This window comes from Martes martes (assembly GCF_963455335.1).
Source record: "Martes martes genome assembly, chromosome: 11".
NCBI lineage: Eukaryota > Metazoa > Chordata > Mammalia > Carnivora > Mustelidae > Martes > Martes martes.
In genome coordinates this window covers 76123228-76135878 of record NC_137899.1, presented here as the reverse complement: position 1 = coordinate 76135878, position 12651 = coordinate 76123228, and the positions used below count along the sequence as shown (strand labels likewise).

The 12651-nt window shown below is 36.2% G+C and overlaps 1 protein-coding gene across 1 annotated transcript in view; it reads right to left on the bottom strand.

The window, feature by feature from the left end:
• CFTR (CF transmembrane conductance regulator) overlaps window positions 1–12651 on the bottom strand; it is a gene marked incomplete at both ends in the record, with an annotated part of 166451 nt that overhangs the window by 133152 nt on the left and 20648 nt on the right. Inside the window, one exon of the mRNA XM_080818680.1 lies at window positions 3759–3869. Within this exon, the coding sequence (XP_080674806.1) occupies window positions 3759–3869 (111 nt within the window). The remainder of the gene's footprint in view (window positions 1–3758; window positions 3870–12651) is intronic.

The following is a 12651-nucleotide window of genomic DNA, read 5'->3' as shown; positions in this document are numbered from 1 at the left end:
AGACCTTCCAACACCAACAGTCAGTCAGGTATCTTGCAGAATTTGATTCTTCTCCATATATCAATTTTCAGGGAGTTGACTCCATGACAAGGTCAGATTGTATGTATTAAAGAAAGATTCTTGCTTAAGAGCAATGCAATAGGTGGACAAAGAAAGTACAACTCTTACAAATATACATTATTGTGCTTGGGACAAAGTGAAAAATAAGCAAAAATTTAACTTTTTCCCCCTTCACCTTTTGATCTTTACTTGCTTAAAACTTTAGTAGATTTTACAAAATTTAAAAGTAAAAAAAAAAAAACAACACAGCAACAAAAAACACAAAACCTCAATGTAAAAGGTCAGGTAGATTTTTCTGTTACTTAACATTAGAAAAACTTGTCTAAATGGCTGTTATTAAATGTAAGGGTATAAAACAAATACTGTCAAACTTCATTTTCAACTATTAAAGTCATTTATTAGAGTAAAAGTCTCTAGAAAATTAGAACAGAATAACATTCTATATTTTCTGGTAGGAAAAGACACCATATAGTCTGAAAGAATTGTAGTATCAAATAACTTTTCTTTTAAAAACCGAAAGTTTGGGGCACCTGGGTGGCTCAATGGGTTAAGCCTCTGCCTTCGGCTCAGGTCATGATCCCAGGGTCCTGGGATCAAGCCCCGTGTTGGGCTTTCTGTTCGGCAGGGAGCCTACTTCCCCCTCTATCTCTCTGCCTGCCTCTCTGCCTACTTGTGATCTCTGTCAAATAAATAAATAAAATCTTTAAAAAATAATAATAAAATAAAATAAATAAAAACCAAAAGTTCATCAATGGATTATATTTACATTATAGCCACTTCTATCTGTTAATGAAAGCTCTTTCTCTTTCCAAATGGTTAAAATATATCTCTAAATGTTACCCTGGCCTTCATTACTAAACTGTACAGAGATGAAAATTTCACAGGCAATAACAAGTGAAGGTTTTACATTTCATTAAGAGCTATGTCCATTACTATTCCTCTATGATTATCAGAAGTGGTTTTAAGTTACACCAAAGGAAGAACACGGGAACAAGTGGGATGTGACGGCAACATGGCAGTCTCTGTGCACGGACTCCGGCTGCCCCAAGAAGCTTACTGTCTACAATGCCTAATCACCCTCTCCCATCTATCCACCTCTTCACTCTTTCACTAATACACAGGACTTGTTCCAATCCATATCATTCAATGACTCACAACAGGGTAAGTAGCTAAGTATGGAGGCAGATTCAACCTCTCTTTTAAAGGAAGAATGAGTCAGATGAGAAAGTCAGGAAAGAGAGGTGGTACATACACCAAAGAAATGGTTTCAAGGTGGGAAGAAGTAGTCAACATGAAGTCATGTAGGAAAGAGTCCATTTTATTTGACATTAAGGGACCTCTGGTGACCCTGGTCAATCTTACTTTAGCAACACAGCAGACATGGAAACCATATTTCAAGGAACTGAGGTATAAAGGTAAGGTGAAGAAGTGGAGAGATCAGGAGAGCAGAGAAATAACAGCTATGAAACAAGGGGGGAAAAAAAAAGATTGAGGCAGCAACCTGAGGGAAAGTCCAGGTGGGAGAATTTATTTTAATGGGTGGGATTTGAACAATGGACAGCCTGAGAGAGGGAATGAGCAGGGAAGAGGAATTGATGTGGTTTCCTCAGCACCGTGAGAGACACAGTAAGAATCCCAAACACTGAGAGTTAAATTACAAAGGAAGAAGCTCTATACTTATCAGTTTTGTAGTTTTTCATGGAAGAGATGAGCAGGTTGCACAAAGGGGTGATGTAAAGGGTTCAATACCACAAACAGAGCCCAAGAGGCCAGTAGGCCTCAACAAAGTGGTGACCACCAAGGACCTTTGTCACAAGGCAGTTATGATATGGGAGGCCAGGGTCACTTCTAATGATGCAGAGGTACAAAGTACTAGAAGTGGTATGTCAGTCTTCCAAAATGTTTCAATAAATTCTAAATAATAATTTTAGTTTTTTAAATTTTTTATTATAATAGAATAAAATTTTTAAGAAAAGAAGTGCATAGGGTTAAAACAGATACAAAATAAAGACAAAAGTAAGAAAGACAGAACTTACGGACTTATGCTGGCACAGAGTTGTTGAATTAAAAAATAGGTATATTTTTAATTGAATTGATATGGGAGATATAATAAAAACAGAAGAAAAAAGTCTTAGGCCAGATAATCCTACAAATTCAGGCATCCTCTATTTGGCCATAAATAAAAGTTAATCTGGAGTACACAGTCTTTTATTAACCTACCCCTTCTCTGATAAATTTTTCCCTCAGCATCCATTCAGAACTTAGGTATTCAATATCTACTATTTTATTGTGAACTTGCTGATATACCTACAATGTATTATATTTATATATCTTATCTCTGTAACAATATTACAGGTTTTACATAATGCTAGTCATTTCACATTCAATTATCATTCATTAAAAAAATATTTATTGAGCATCTACTATATGCCAGACCCTATTCTAAACCAAACCAAACCAAACCAACCAAAATATCCTTGCTTTCATGGCATTTCCACACACTAAGTCCTCGATAAGAGAAGCTGGGCCTTGATCTTGGAAATAGGAATCTATTATTCCCACTAGCCTAATTCTTTGAATAAAATCAAGAAAAATAAGACTGAATGTCTTACTTTGCCTTGAAAATATTTTAAAGGAAAATGAGTTGATTGTAAATAAGGTAAACAAATTACAAGTCTCAACTTTTTTTTTTTTTTTATTTTGGGTCCTTTAGTAGCTTTTTCTTTTTGTTTCTTTTTTTTTTCCTTTGGTCTAAGGAGCGAGTGTGTGACCCTAGAGTCTCTGGGATTTTTCACATTTGACCAAGGAGAAAGGTCTCTTTTCTTTGTGGTTTTTAGAGAAATGAGCAGAGTTCTAAGGACCCGTGCACAAAGGAACCCGAAATAATAAACCACACAAGCAAATGCCACCAAGTGTTATCAGACTCTCTGGTTCCACTGAGTCCCTAAGGCCAGTTCTCTGCCTATGCCCCTCACACAAGTAGGTACAGGAGCCAACAAATTCCTTCTATTTACTTAAGCTAGTTATTGGATTCTGTCACTGGCAATCAAAAGGGTTTTAACCAATACCTAGAAAAGGGAACTCTGAGAACTTGCCTACAATGGGAAGCACTGAACATGAGGAGGAGATAAGTGCAGATCTGTGTTAGAATTGTGGCACTGTGAGGGGTTAGATGGAAAATTCCATCACCTCTCTGAGTCTCAGTTTGCTCTCTGCAAGATGGAGGTAGTGATGCTTTCTTCCAAGAGCTGAGAGGAAATACTATACCTATCATTTAATATGTACTCAAAAATATGAAATATTTACATTTTTTTATATCCAATAGCCATTACCTTAGGATTTGCAAGTATATGTATTCGTAGTCACAAATTAAGATTTTGGAGGCAAACATACACAATTTGCTCCATAAAGATGCTACTTCAGTCTTTACAATATCCATTTCATGTTCTTTAAAGACAAGTAACTTCTCAGAATTATTTCAGAAAAAAGTCATTTACCAGGAAAATGGTTAATCCTTCAAACTTTCATTGTTTAATTTTTAATTGATCGACACTTCAGCAAGAAATTAAAGACACCATTTTGAGATTTAAGCCATCTAGTAAGTTAGTTCTCCTTCATCTAAATAGAGTATTAATAATATAAATAATTAACAGTGTTAATTCCTCCCTTCAACTAATGAACATTGTGCATGAACATACCTTTCCAATTTTTCAGACAGATTGTCAGCAGAATCAGCAGAAGGGATTTGGTATATGTCTGATAATTCCAGGCGCTGTCTATACCCTTTCGTCAAAATTGGTCTGGTCCAGCTAAAACAAAGAGATGGGACAGATGTAAATATTCACTTGATTTGGTATCCAATATAGACTTGGAATCTGACACTGTTTTAAATCTTCTGGCAGATGGGAAATGGTGTATGCATAAATATGAGAATAAACAATCCAACGTATAAAAATACCAGTGTGTCATCTCTTATAGAACACATCTGTATAAAACACCAATACCTCTGAACTAATGGGACTGAGAAAAAGTATCAGGAATGATAGTAGACTCCTTCCCAGAGGAAAAAACAAGCCACTACACATTCTATATTAAAAGTAGTCTTACAAACAAACAGACAAACAAACAAAAACTGTCCCAGGGACACCTGGGTGGCTCAGTTGGTTAAGTGTCTGACTCTTGGTTTTGGCTCATGTCTGTTCTCATGGTCCTGAGATCAAGCCCCGAATTAGTTGCTGCACTCAGCATGGAATCTGTTTGAGTTTCCCTCTCCCTCTCCCTGCACCCCTCCCCACTGAACACTTTCTCAAATAAGTAATCTTTTTTTTTAAAAAGCTGCCCCAAATAACAAGATACTAGGAGTTTATAAGGGCAGAAGTCCAGTCTTTTTAAGTATAAAATGATCTATGAATGATGACAGAATGGACTCTCAATCAATATCCCTACACAATGTTGTTCTTATAGTACAAGGTCTTCAGCAACAAGTTATTTATTAAATGAATTGACTATAGCTGAAGGATTAATGAATAGTTTGTACTGGTTTGTTAACCTAATTATCACTTCTGAATCATTACTTGAGGGTGGGAATCATGACTTTACATTCTGTCTCCTCATCCCACAGCAGTTACAACACACCTGCCCTCTATACCTCTAATAAAGAACAATTTATGATGGAAACTAGTGAAGCTAGTATGGTCAATAATGAGACAGGATACTCCGGTTCTTTTCTTTCCGTTATTTTTAAGTATATTGTTTCTAACTAGTATGGATAAGACAAAACAATCTCCAAAGAGATAAAAAGCCTAGACACAGGAAGACTAAAAGCTGGCAGACTGCAGGGAGTGGGGTGGTACTCAGGCAAATCTTCAACCAGCCCTTCTCCAGGAGAAAAAAAAAAGGACTTAAGTCATTTGCCAATTTCTGTGGTGTAAATACTCCCACTCTGACCAGTTTCAAACTACCAAATGTGAAGTCATTAAACATAGTTTGGAAGAGATACACAGTTGCATATTATTATATAGTACATTCACCTTTCAGCTACAATGAAGGTAAATAACCTCAATGGCATAGATGATAGTAAAATATCAAATTAGGCAGTAACAATTTTTGAGTTTTTATTACATTTGTTTTAATACAATTTAATACAATTTAAGTGTATTTAATACAATTTAATACAATTTAAGTGTAAGTTTCACTTAACTTATCACCCAATTTTTAATACTTGTTGTACTTAACAATGAGCTCACAGACTTCCTGAAAATTTAACAATCTGCTCATCCAGAAAAGGCCAACAGCAGAAGATCATGACTATCAGATAGTTGAAAGACTTGAGACAAGGGTAATGGCATTGAAGACAGAAAGGAAGGGATCTATAGAAGATCTAGTAGAAAGAAAAATACACTCCATCTATTAACAAATATTGCATGTTCAGTATGTTTGAGATTATTGAAATATACCAAATTTACAAGTAAATAGAATTTTACTATCTATAAATTCCAAATACCATAAGACATTAGCAGGAAATTAAAAAAGAAATCTTTTCATCTCTTTAGAAAATATATAAACATACATCTTCTGGTCCATACCTAAGATGTGATGATCATTCCCATGAATGAGTTTCAAGCTCATTTTAAAATAATACACTTTGTTGGCTGCCTCTATCAAAAGCTTCCTGTGTAATCTGTGCCCATTTTAATATGTATATTACATATTAAATAGGTCTGATTATCAGAGTTCCATAGCCCAGCATTATCAAGCCAAACATATTCAGTAGTATTAAAACTCAAGTTAGCCATTTACAATTATTAATAAAATTTAGTGTTTCCTGATAGGTTTACCACAGTAAACCCGTATTTGTATTCTGAAATAGAAACTTGGTTTAAAGTGAATTATGAGAACTAAAATCAATTGACTTTAGGCTGCCTAGCAATCACCAGACTTACCCTAGAGAAAACAAAAATGTATCCTGTTAGGTTAAACTGGTAACATTGAATGAAATTTCTGCTCCAATGAGTTCTCCATGCCTGCCTCAAGCCAATCTTAGAAATATAAAAACAAAGACAAAACAAAAAATTCCCCAGATATCTACACCTTTAGACACTTTATGAAACATTAGACACTGTAAAACTCCAGCCGCCACTCCTTTTGAATAATCCTGAGTAGATTAAACATACTTGGATAGAATTTAGGAATGCCTCGTCAGGATTGCTACTTCCATATTTCTTTCTTTGGGAATCAATGAACGTCAGGTGGTTCATGAAGCAAAGCAGATATGCCTGGAATAATCAAAAGCAATACACCCTGTCCTTCTCTTCTTCAAATTTGCTCCCACCATCTTTTCCTCTCATCTCTAATTAATTTTATCCTTCTTCATTCATAACCAGTCAGTATATAGTGACAATGGGCTTAAAAAATGGTCTTAGAAATTGTGTCAGTTTCCAAAATTCTGGCTATTTCTAACAAAACTAGCTAATATTTACATATGGGGTAACAGACATCCCTAAGGTATACAGTTCTTTATAACATAAAAGTGTTAAAGTAATTTTGAAAAAAAAAAAAAAGGGTCTAGTACCCAGGATACACTGTTCTATTCACTTAACTCTATGAGGCTTCAGGTTCTATTGAGGAAAGATATTATCACTTCATTTTTAAAAAATACACACATAGGGGCACCTCGGTGGCTCAGTGGGTTAGGCCTCTGCCTTCCTCTCAGGTCATGTTCTCAGGGTCCTGGGATCGAGCCCCACATCGGGCTCTCTGCTCAGCGGGGAGCCTGCTTCCCTTCCTTTTTGTCTCTGCCTGCCTCTCTGCCTACTTGTGATCTCTGTCTGTCAAATAAATAAATAAAATCTTAAAAAAAAAAAAACACACACACATAGAAGAAATTTTTTAAAATTTCATTTCTTAGGATAATACTTCCAATTTTTGTACAGAGTGACTTATAATTTCTTTTTTTTTAAGATTTTATTTATTTATTTGACAGAGAGAGACACAGCAAGAGAGGGAACACAAGCAGGAGGAGTGGGAGAAGGAGAGGCAGGCTTCTCGCTGGGCGGGGAGCTGGATGTGGGGCTCGATCCCAGAACCCAGAATCATGACCTGAGCCAAAGGCAGATTCTTAACAACTGAGCTACCCAGGTGCCCCTAGAGTGACTTGTAATTTCTTGTAATGAAAATAATTTTTCAATCATAACCACTGTTAAAGCCTTGATTTTCACAAAACCTATCTCCCTAAAACCACATATTTAGAGCTCATAATCATTTTTCCACTTGACAGTTGACTTTATTAATCCAACAGAGACATCTGACATTTTCATGTGCTAGAATTTAAGATTAAGGTCAGGTGTTAGACCTTTTCAGCTCAAAATTATTTTGTCTCTATAAAACCATCATGTTTCCACAGTATTTCACTTTATATTTTAACTGGCCAAATGAAATAAAAGAGCAAATCCAACAAACACTGGTTCTATGACACTTCTTGCAAATACTGACAAATTGATATACTCAAAGACTAATAGCCTTTTTCCTTTTTGCATGATATAATTAATGCTTGAGGAACTAAGTAGAAATTACTCTAAAATATTTTGTGTAGACAAATTTAAATATACCAGAGATTTTCTCATCATCTGACTTATTTACCATGAGTTTGAACTAGCCCAAATAATCTGAATAGTCCTAATTGAAGGGAATGCTAAATTCAATGCAGACGAAAGACGGGGATTCACTTGAACACACTGTGATAATAAATCTCAAATTTCTGCAGCAAAGCACTATCATTTTGCTTTGGTTTTTTGGGGGGGAGGGATGGTTGCTTCTTTTGTTTGTTTGTTTTTGTTTTTTGATAAATGGCTATGATGGGAAGGATTGATTTGAGACCAGAAGTCATTCTCATCTTTATAAGGATTTAAAGAAAAAAAGTCATAGAAATAATACTTCAGAGGCGCCTGGGTGGCTCAGGTGTTAGTGTCTGCCTTTGGCTCAGGTCATGGTCCTGGGGTCCTAGGATCAGCCCCGCACTGGGCTCCCTGCTCAGTGGGAGTCTGCTTCTCCCTCTCCTTCTGCCCCTGCTTGTGTTCCCTCTTCCACTGTCTCTCTCTCTGTCAAATAAATAAGTAAAATCTTAAAAAAAAAAAAAAAGAAGAAGAAAGAAAGAAAGAAAGAATATTTCAAACATCACAGTTGTTTTATCAACTTAGATTCAACATTATCTCATAGTCAGATGTATTATTCTCAGTGAATTTTAGTGAAAATAACACTTGAGATAGTAGTGATATTTGGCTCTCAAAAGTCCTGTGTAAATCTTGCAGGCTTCAAGGGTGCACCCCAAAGTAATAGCTCTGGGGTGCAGGTCAGGTCAGGGAGTCATTCTCTGATTCCGGACATGTTTAAGCAGTGTTTGCTGCTTATCCATAAAATGGTGAATTTATAAGTAACAGCAATTTGAGTCAGCTCAAAAACCTTTAGGAAGAACATGCTTTGCTAAAGATCAGCCATTTTGCATTTGAGAGTTAATTACTTATGAGGATCTAATTTTACCAGGAAAACTGTATTAAGTTCTTTTTCTTTCTCTAGATGAGTGAAAAGTATAGTAAATGTAGTCAATGAATTTCAAACAGTCTGGAAAGATAATTAATTGCTGCTTAAAAAAAGACAATGAATCAAATCTGAAAATCTTCTGGAAGTCCAGAATTTATAGCCATACAGGCATCCTAATATAAATTAACTTAACTTCATGCCTAAAGAATCCAAACATTAAATAGAAAAATCTATCTGCCCATTTTATAAGATGCTTCTAAATATAAGTATATTAGGAATGTATGCATATAAGGAAATGTCTGAAAGGATATTTTCGGTTTTGGTTATCTATATTCTCCAGTGTTTAACTATGAGCATGTGTAACTTTGGAAATAAGGAAGTTCTTTTTAATTAAAGAAGAAACATATAGTTATAATTCATTACTTTAATTAAAGAAGAAACATATAGTTAAAATCCATTACTTGTAATGGCTATCCAACATAAACTTTCTAGTCAAATGTGTTTGTTTGCTTTTAATTTTTATTTATTTGAGAGAGAGAGAGAAAGCAAGCACAGGCAGGGGGACTCAGAGAGAGAAGCAGGTAGTCGGATACCCATCGAGCAGCTAGTCTGATAGCAGGGCTCAATCCCAGAACCCCGGGATCACAGCCTGAGCTGAGGGCGGACTCTTAACTGACTGAGCCACCCAGGTGCCCCTCTAGTCAAATGTGTTCTAACTCCATGATTCTTACATAATGTTCACTATCAGTGCTAATTTCTCACAAAATAACTTTTTTTTTCCTGATATGATTGTCTGAGGTACTATCTCAACATGAAGACTACAAAATACCAGTCACTTGACTCCTACCATAAATCTTTTACTGAAGAAACTGAATTTGTGATTTTAAGAAAAAAAGACCACTCCAGGTTCTCACCCTGTCTCTAGCATTTTTCAGTCACATGATCTTGGAAAATGCTCTGTATCTCTCAGCTGCAGCTCCTGATGGAAAGAACAACTACTATGACTACTTCACCTGGTTTTCATGGAGGACAAATGCAACGTTGTCTATAAAGCAGTACAAATGTACCTTCTCAAGCACTTCTTCAATGTAAGAAAATGCTTGGCTTCAGTTTAATTCTCAGAGCACTAGAGTTTATCATTACTGGGAGTATAATAGTAACAGCTAACATTAATAGAGTTTTACCACAGCCCTGCAAAATGCTAGGGATTTCATATATATTATTTCATTTGACCCTCCACAACAATTCATAAGTCCTAGCAGTATCTCCCTCTTACAGATAAATAACTGAGCCTGAGGGAGCTTAAATAATTTGTCCACAGAAGAGTTAGAATTAAAAAATAAGACTGTGATACCAAAGCCTATACTTGTATCAAATGTGCCATATTAGCACCAATTTTTAAAAAAGCATATACTTAGATATAACACCAAAAGCACAAGCAACAGTAGAAAAAAATAGATAAACGACATCATAAAAATTAAACATTTTTATGCTTTAAAGGACACTGTCAAGAAAGTGGAAAAATAACCCAAAGAATGGGAGAAAATTTTTGCAAATCATACATGTGATAAAGAGTTTTATCTCTAGTATTTAGGGACTCTCATAATAGTAAGACAACTCAATTTAGTCAGGGGCAAAGGATCTGAACAGATATTTCTCCCAAAAATGCGAATGAAAGGATATTCAAACTCATTAGCCATTGGGGAAATGTAAATCAAAACCACAATGAGATACCACCTTACACCTGCTAGGATGGTTATCATAAAAAAGAGGTAATAGGGGCGCCTGGGTGGCTCAGTGGGTTAAAGCCTCTGTCTTCGGCTCAGGTCATGATCCCAGGGTCCTGGGATAGAGCCCCACATCTGGCTCTCTGCTCAGCAGGAAGCCTGTTTCCTCCTCTCTCTCTCTCTGCCTGCCTCTCTGCCTACTTGTGATCTCTATCTGTCAAATAAATAAATAAAATCTTTAAAAAAAAAAAAAGAGGTAATAATAAGAGTCCAAAAGACATGGAAAAATTAGAAACTTCATCTCCTGTGGTGGGAATGTAAAATGATGCAGGCACTTTGCAAAAATAACCTTAAAATGGTCTTTGAGGCATGTCCTCAAAATATGAAACATAAAGTTTCCCTATGATCCAGGAATCCTGGTTGCTGGTACATGCCCAAGAGAGATGAAAACAGACGTCTCTGCCAAAACTTGAACACGAATGTTCACAGCAGCATTTTTTGTAATAAGCAAAAAAGTAGAAATAATCCAGATATCAACTGTTGAATGGATAAATGGGTATTCCTACAAATAGAATATTACTCAGTGATAAAAAAGAATGATGTACTGACACATAGTACAGCATGGGCGAATCTTGAGAACATCACACTGAGTGAAAGAAGTCGGTCATAAAAAGTGCATGATTCCATGCATATGAAATGCCCAGAATCAGCAGTCTATAGAGATAGAAAGCAAATCAGCAGCTGTTTAGGATGGGGTAGAAGTTAGGGAATGCCTGCTTACAGGTATGGAGTCATGAAAGTATTCTAAAAAAAAATTTTTTTAAGACTTTATTACTTATTTGAGAAAGAGGGAGAGCATGGACAGAGGATGAGAGGAAGAAGCTGACTCCCCACTGAACAGAGAGCCCAATGAGGGACTCAATCCCAGGACCCTGAGACTGCCACCCAAGCCGAAGGCAGATGCTTGACCAACTGAGCCACCCGGGCCCCGAAAGCCTTCTAAAACTGATAGAGATCGTTTCACTATCTGCTAAAACCATGGAATTGAGTATTTTAAAATGGGTAAATGGTTTGGCATGTGAATTATATCTCAATAAAGCTGGTATTAAGACAAATAGCATACAGAAATTGACTGTCAGTGTTGATTTTGGAAAGTTTTACCACATTTTATTTTTCACCCCTAGAACTTGCAAAAGGCGAATTCTTATTATGATGACTCTGACACTCAAAGCCCACTCAAACAGGTTAGTGCATGGGCAGGTACTGCAAGTGATTAAAACCCTTTCCATAAACGGATCTAAGGATTGGTGACATGCATCGTAAGTTGTACAAATAGCTTATTTCCTGCCTGCCCCCAGAAGCAAGGTGCTTCATAGCTTAAACTACTACAAATACAGAAAAAGTGACCATAGTGATAATAGAGTAAAGAAACCAAGGAATAGGTACCATTGACGAAAAACTGTTTGTACCAGTTTGACCTCATTCACTGGATTTCAGGAACTCAAGCAAGTGAGACAATACACAATGGTACAAAAATTCCCATCCATCTTGAAAGATAACAGAGAAGAAACAAAGCATTGCGATTTATAGTCTATACCCATGTACTTTTGAAAAGCATCCTCCAAGTGGTATTCCATGATTTTTGTTTGCTTTTTATTCTATCTGGGCAGGAAGCCACCAATAAAAGCCACACAATTTTTCATAGCTGGAACAACTGCCAGAAAGATAGGATGATTAACTGCCTGCTAAAATTGCTATATACTATATAAGTTGACTTTTAGGAGCTCTTTACCAACTAAGAAAGACAAGTAACACCATCGCTCTCTAATTTTGGGTTTTATTTCCATTGGCAATAAAAAATATATTTGAAACCAAGAAAATAAGGAAGCGGGGAAATGGATTGGCCTTAAGATTTTATGGTAGAAATGCCACTGGGTTACTGGCTGGCATTTGTAAAAGCTTACAGAGAGAAACCCGTGTTACTGTCAGAACCTCACCACTATTACTGTTATTTTAGACAATTGCATTCTGGAGAACAGAGTGGGGCAATGGTTCCAAGCATGCTCAGTGCGAGCTGAGAGGCAAAGAAGGAAAACAAGTTCTGTCTTTTCTTCTCTCTGAGGTAGGAACAAAACCTACTTCACAGGAATGATATATTAAGGATATCAACCACATGATATATTGATTTAACTTTGCTGGTATTTATTTTATAACTATCCCATTTACCTGGTATTCCCTCCCTTTTTGTAAAACCCTGAATCCTTTATGGAAGCTCTTTGTTTGGTTGGACCCCATGACTACGACCCAAAGTAAACAGTCTCTGATGGAC